The 6853-nt window shown below is 38.9% G+C and overlaps 1 protein-coding gene across 1 annotated transcript; it reads left to right on the forward strand.

Annotated features, from left to right (window-relative positions):
- Positions 1–1245: 1245 nt before the first annotated feature.
- LOC131875059 (uncharacterized) lies at positions 1246–4075 on the forward strand. The gene is made up of 7 exons (XM_059219072.1): positions 1246–1832; positions 1971–2149; positions 2316–2383; positions 2486–2869; positions 3019–3421; positions 3531–3640; positions 3740–4075. Exons 1-7 carry the CDS (start codon positions 1246–1248, stop codon positions 4073–4075), a joined length of 2067 nt encoding a protein of 688 aa, XP_059075055.1.
- The last annotated feature ends 2778 nt before the right edge of the window (positions 4076–6853 follow it).

Raw genomic sequence — 6853 nt, forward strand, 5'->3', positions numbered from 1 at the left:
TGTTAACCGGCCGTCGCTATTAACGTCAGTTAGGTTATGGTATCATGAATAGGGGAGAGGGGTATGCTAAAACTTGTAATTTGTGTGCTGATAAAATAAAACTAGCACTTGCATCAAAGGGGGTGTAATGGTTATTATGTTTTGAAGTTAATTTGTTAGTCAGGGAATTAATGTTTTCATCTTCTTTTGATAATCGTGTCAGGGTGAAAAATTTAAGTCTATGTAAAAGTTTTTTTTAATTTTTTATTAAACTGTTTTGAAATTCATTAATTTTCTTATTTATTATTGGATGATTGATTTTTTTATTGGGATTTATTTTATTTTATTTTTATCAAATCACTTGTTCATAATTTTACAAAGACTAATCAATTTAGAAAGATTAAGAAAAACATACAGTATATATATATCAGAGTTCCAGGACTCGCCAGGACTCGCCAAAACTCGGCGAGTCACGGGTCAAGTCACCCTCGGCGAGTCCTGGGTGGCTCAAACCCGGACTCGGCGAGTTTTGGCAGAGTCCTAGCGAGTCCTGGAACTCGGTGACTCGGCTCGGACCCGGCGAGTTCCGAGCCCAAAACTCGGCCGGCATAAACAGCCGAAAAAGGCAAAAAAAAAACATTTAAAAAATGGTTTTGCTTGTTTTTTTTTTCATTTATATTTTTAGCTTAGTTGTAAAAGGCATCTCATTTCATTCTATTGAAAAAATAGGAGGAGAAGAGTGAGTTGTGAGGAAAAAGAAGAGAGCATAGTAGGGCAACCAGCGAGGAGGAGTAGAATTTCTTCAACAAATCACATTGGGGCAGTGTAATACTTGCATTTGGTGCATCAAAAGCTTGTTAGAGAGGATTGGAAAGAGGTTGCATTTCATTTCAACCTTCTTATAAGAGGTAAGATTTATATTTTTTGGTTTTTTTGGTCTTTTATAAGCAAAATTTACATTTTTTTTGTTTGCTTAAAACTTAAAGAAATCAGCAAACCCTACAATGTATGTTTTTTTTGTTTAAAAATGTACATTGTAGGGTTTGCTAATTTTTTTATGTTTTGAAATGAAAAAACAATCTACATGGTAGGTTTGCTAATTTCTTTGAAAAAAATGATGCAAATTCTATTACATTGTTTTTTGTATCAAAATCAAAACATTGCTATTATATTTTTTTTTGTATTAATTTATAATTTAACAATGGACAAATATTCATTTTTTTTGTAATTGTGTCTTATTCCAGCAACCTTCAACTTTTGAAAACAATGTCTACTTCCAGTCCTCCTCATAGAGCAATCCCGGGTAGAAAAGATCCAGCTTGGAAATATACAGAACCTTTTCCTGAGCAAAAAAAAGGAGAGGCAAAATGTAAATTTTGCAAAACAATCTTTCATGGAGGCATAAATAGATTGAAATACCACCTTGCCGGCATACGTGGCCATGATGCAGAGCCTTGCACAAACGCACTTCCTGAGGTTATTCGTGAGTGCCAAGTGCTATTAGAAACATTTGAGACTCGAAAAGAAATAAAGAAGAGGCAAAGGGAGGAGTTGGCTCAAGCTAGCATTGGTTGTGTTGGAGAGGCCTCTTCCATGCCTTCATATTGTCCTAGTGGGAGTGCTTGTGCTTCTGTTGCCGGTAGTGTCAGTGCTAGTGGTAGTATCAATGCAACTCCAACCATTGGTCCTAGAGTTCGTAAATCTAGGATGGATTCATATTTTGAGCCATGCACTACTCCTGGTGCCCAACCTTCACTTGAGAGCATGGCTTGGAACAAAGAGGTACACAATAAGGCTAAAGCTGCAATTGGAAGATTTTGGTTTTATTGCAATATTCCATTCTTCGCAGCCAGGTAATTCCTTTTAGTTTTTATTTGATTGTTTTAAGTTTTTAAGTTGTTAACATTCTTAATTTGTTTTGTGACTTTGTGATTGTCTAAGACTCTAATTTTATAATTTTATACTTATCTTATTTAATTTATTTGTGATAGGTCTCCTTATTGGCAAAGCATGGTTGATGCCATTGCTATTTGTGGGGCGGGTTTCAAAGCCCCTTCTGATTCCAAGATAAGTGTCCCAATCTTGATAGAATCAGTGGCTGATGTAAAAGCCACATTAGAGGAACATCGAGAGATATGGAAGAAGAAGGGTTGCACCATCATGACCGATGGTTCGACTGATAGGAGAAATCGGACGCTCCTAAATTTTCTTGTTTCTTCTGCAGGTGATTGAATAACTTGAATTTTATTAAATGATTCTTATTCGTATTTTTTTTTTGAGTTGAGATTTATTGAATGATCATTGATCACTGTTTTTGCTTTGTTTTCAAATTTCAGGTGGCACCATGTTCATTAAGTCCATTGATGCTTCCGCACATTCTAAAAATGCCACTTACCTATGTGAGGTAATAGAGGAGGTCATATATGAAGTGGGCGAGGAGAATGTAGTACAAGTGGTGACCGATAATGCAGCAAATTATGTTGCTGCTGGTAAACTTTTGATGGAGAGGCACCCATCTATATTTTGGTCTCCCTGTGCTGCCCATTTCATTGACCTCATGTTGGAGGACATTGCTAAGATTGCATGGATCAGGACATGTGTAGAGAAGGCAAAAAATATTTGCAAATTTGTATACAATCATGCATGGGTCCTTAACTTAATGAGGCAATACACGGGGCAGAAGGAGTTGGCTCGTCCTGGAATCACTAGATTTGCCACTAACTTCATCACACTGCAATCCTTGATTCGCAGTAAGGCAGCATTGACACGTATGCTTGTTGGTGAGGAGTGGACTTCCTCATCCTATGCTACGAGTGCTGCAGGAGTTGATGTTGCAGATTACATTTTTGATGAGCTAGGCTTTTGGACCCCTTGTGCTGAGATCGTGAAGGTAAAATTTTTAAGCATTCTAATCTCTACCTTATGTTTTAAGTTTTAAGTTTTTATTTTTATTCGTGTTTTTCTTTTATTTGCTTATTTTCATTTACAATTTCACACTTACATTAACTGATATTACATATTGTTTCACAATATTTGCAGTTCATTGAGCCCTTGGTAGTTCTCCTACGTGTTGCTGACGTGGAGAAGTCCGCAATGGGCTACATATACGAGGGCATGGATAGGGCCAAGGAGTGCATCAGATCTACCTATGAAGGGGATGAGAGTAAGTATCGTCCCATTTGGGATATCATTGACAGGAGATGGCAGACCCAGCTTCACAGGCCCCTTCATGCGGCTGCTTATTACCTCAATCCGGCATTCCATTTCTGCCCTGATTTCAAGGCGGATGAGGAGGTTCTTAGTGGGCTTTACTCAGTGATAGAGCGAATGTCGCCTGGTCATAGCAGCAATATAGTCCAGGAGCTAGAGGCTTTTTCTAATGCTGAAGGGGAGGTCTTCTCTCGTATGCTTTGCAAAGAAAATCGGACAAAAATGCAGCCAGGTAAAATGTATATTTTAAGAAATTAAGAGCATAATTTTAATTATATGTTATTCAATTTGTTATTAATTATTAAATGAGGCTGATTTTGTTTTCCTTTTTCTCATCTCAGATAGGTGGTGGCAGATGTTTGGTCCTAAAACACCAAATCTTCAACAGGTAGCCATTCGTATTTTGAGCCAACCATGCAGTGCTTCCGGTTGTGAGCGCAATTGGAGTATGTTTGAGCACATACACTCCAAGAGGTGCAATAGACTGTCTGTGGAGAGGTTCAATGATCTAGTCTTTGTTCATTACAACCTCCGTCTTAGACACAAACAGGTTATGGACCATGACAACACCCCGATCACGCTAGAGGAGGTTGATCCAGAATCTGAGTGGATCAGTGAGGCTACAGATCCTATGTTTGGTGATGAGGACTTAGATTGGATCAACGAGGTAGATAGAGAGGTTGAGGTTGTAGCCATGGCAGAGGAGGAGGTTAGAGCGCGAGGAGAGCCAGAGCCAGAGCCAGAGCCAGAGCTAGAGCCAGACACAGCTGATGTTTGTGAGGGTAGAATGGAGTCACGGGCAGAGAGTATGGTTGTTGATGCATCCAGGACCTACCTTAGGGTTAGATGCCTTCGTAGGAAGGACCCAGGCTCCTTTGAGCCATAGACTTGTAGTTGTTTTACTTTTGATATATGTGTGGAACTAGAAAATTTGAATTTTGATGTCATGGATTTGATATTCCATGAGTTTTGTAATATTTTTACATTTGACACTATTTATATATCTATGGTTATTGGTTGCTATTTCCTTCAGCTACAATTTGCGTTTATACTAATGTGATTGATGTATACTTGTGTATGTGATCAAATTAACTTCTATTTGATGATGTTATTGTGTATTTAAGGTTTGTTTAATAAAGGGTGCATGAAACAAGTTTTAAATCCTTAAAAATCGCTAAATTTCTTGGGTTTTTCACTTTGCCGAGTCATGCCGAGTCCTAGCCGATCCGAGTCCCGAGTCCCGAGTTGAGTCACCCTTGCCGAGTCCGCGCCGAGTCCGAGTCCCGTTTCTTTGATATATATATATATATATATATATATATATATATATAGCTTTTTTAAATATGTCAACATATGCATACTTAAAATACTAGTATTTGGTATAGCTTGAGTTGGTTTAGTGGTGGAGAACGTGTGCTCTTGAAAGAGAGTTTACAAGTTCAAATCTCACAAGGAGGTAGGATATGTACACCATTACAATTGTATTTTCATAAACTTAAAATTATGATAAAAGTATTTTAGTCTTGAATACATAAGAGTATTTTAAATGTAGATATATGTTTTTTTGGATTTGATTTCTATAATACCTTTAATTAAGTGGAAATATGTTGAAAAAAATAATCTTTTTCAAATATTATTTTTAATTTTTTTTATTTTATTTAAATTATTGGATTAGTTATTACATTTATCATGTTAGATTCATGACAATGAAATATTTTTTATTTATTATTATTATTATTTAATAAGTAAATAGCTGCAGAGGGGCAGCACCCTTGTATTAATCAAAATAGGAGAATACAAGGCCTAGTTGAGTGAGAGCGGTAGGGGGAAAGAACCAAGAAGAAAACCCCTTACCCTAGCTCTATTCCTCATACAAGAAGAAACCAGCAATGGAGGCTGGACAAGTACAAAACACCAGTCGACAACCGCTGGAAGTAGATAACAGAACCAGCTAGAAGCCTTCAAACAAAAAACAATAACCAGAAAACAGAGAAACATGAGAAAGGTGACACAACCGAAATCATTGGGAGTCTTCAGAGTCATCGTCCACAGGAGCACGAGTCGCATCCAGGATTATTGGGCATTGAGTGCCACAGGTCGAGTGAGTCACTGATTTAGCCTTCTCCCTAGGGAGTCGGTAGTCATTTGGGAACCACTCCTCACCAAGCCCAAACCCGCAAGCATTGCCATCAACCAAATCTCCATTCTTCAGAATGCCAAATCCTTCTACACCTGCTAACCCTTCATCTCAAAGATATTTTTCCCTCCATTCTGACGTGAAGCCATTTTGAATGCCTGTCACCTTAAACAGAAATTCAATATTCCTAGTAATGGCAGGTCAGGTTTCTTGAAGAGCATCATAGTCCAAAGAGTTCACAATTACAAACTTTCTCACCTCTGTCCTGTTGCCCAAGGACATATAGTAATTTTGGGGAAGCGATATTCTCAGGTTGCCATCAATATTGTCCAACGCAAAATCTATTTCCCCCAACAGGCGATGTTTAAACACCATTTGAGTTAAAAGCTTCGTGCTCTGCTTGCTAGTCCCCATGTATATCACCATTGCAAGGAAAAAGGTCGGGATATCGGCATTGGCTCTATTCCTGTGATAAGCCATAAGGAATTTCTTCACCAGTATCATTTTAATATTGTGAAGAATAAGAGGGTGTCGAGAGTAGAGGACCTCCTGCAAACGTTTGTTACTGATTTTGCCCAGGAAGGCCATCTGTCGACAAGTAGCTTCAAGGAGAATTGGGATTCCATTGCAAGTCACTGAGCGAAGAATGAAAATGTTTGATGGAGAAATGAGGGCATTCCTTTGTTGAGTAGCAAGACATCAAACCAGGGGATACAGGTGCTTGGAAAGTAGTTCATGCATATTGACTACACACACACATGAAGTGACAGTGTCCAATCAACTTCTAAGACAAATTTCGTCAACTTAATGTTGACCATCTTTATCCATCAAGTAATTATATGCATATCCTAACAGGATCTGGTTGTAACTAGATATCAATTAAAAGTTCACACATGTCCAATTGCCACGGGGCGCATGCCGACACAGACCAATTTTGACGGCAGAGAGCCATGTCTCGGTGGCAAGAAGAAACCTTAACTGGTGAACCAAATCAGTCGGTCGATCAATCCACTGGGAACCACGGCCATTAGGTTAAGTAAAAAATATAGAGGCCCAACCGAGGAGGCAATACAACCGGTTTGCGCCACAACCGGTAGGTCAATCGGAGAAACATCTCAACCGGAAGGAGAAATGGAGAACGCAACCGGCAAGTAACTCAACCGATGAGCACCACCACCGGTAAGATAGTCGGGAGTCCATATCAACCAGTGGAGGCAATACAACCAGTTAGCACCATCACCGATAGGTTAATCAGAGAAACAAATCAGCCTGAAGGAGAAGACAATCAGATGAGACCACAACCAACAAACCCAACCGGAAAGCACCATTACCGACAAGATAATCAAACCATATCAATCGGTGGAAGCTCATCTGGGATAACAAACCAGTCAGAAAGACCCAATCAAAGTGCCTAGGGGGGTCACCATTGGCAATCGCCATTTTAGAGAGTCTGTCAGCCTCTCAATTTCCTTCCCTATAGATATGGCTAATCTGAAATTCATCAAAGGTGGCTAGTAGCACCAGAAC

The sequence above is a fragment of the Cryptomeria japonica genome, chromosome 4 (assembly GCF_030272615.1).
Source record: "Cryptomeria japonica chromosome 4, Sugi_1.0, whole genome shotgun sequence".
NCBI classification, from domain to species: Eukaryota; Viridiplantae; Streptophyta; class Pinopsida; order Cupressales; family Cupressaceae; genus Cryptomeria; species Cryptomeria japonica.

Bases quoted from the DNA above. Each gene is read 5' to 3' on its own strand.
- LOC131875059 (XM_059219072.1), top strand. From the start codon at position 1,246: ATGTCTACTTCCAGTCCTCCTCATAGAGCAATCCCGGGTAGAAAAGAT. The intron at 2,870-3,018 runs GTAAAATTTTTA...CAATATTTGCAG, and splicing joins CTTGTGCTGAGATCGTGAAG to TTCATTGAGCCCTTGGTAGT. The intron at 3,641-3,739 runs TTTGAGCACATA...AGACACAAACAG, and splicing joins GTGAGCGCAATTGGAGTATG to GTTATGGACCATGACAACAC.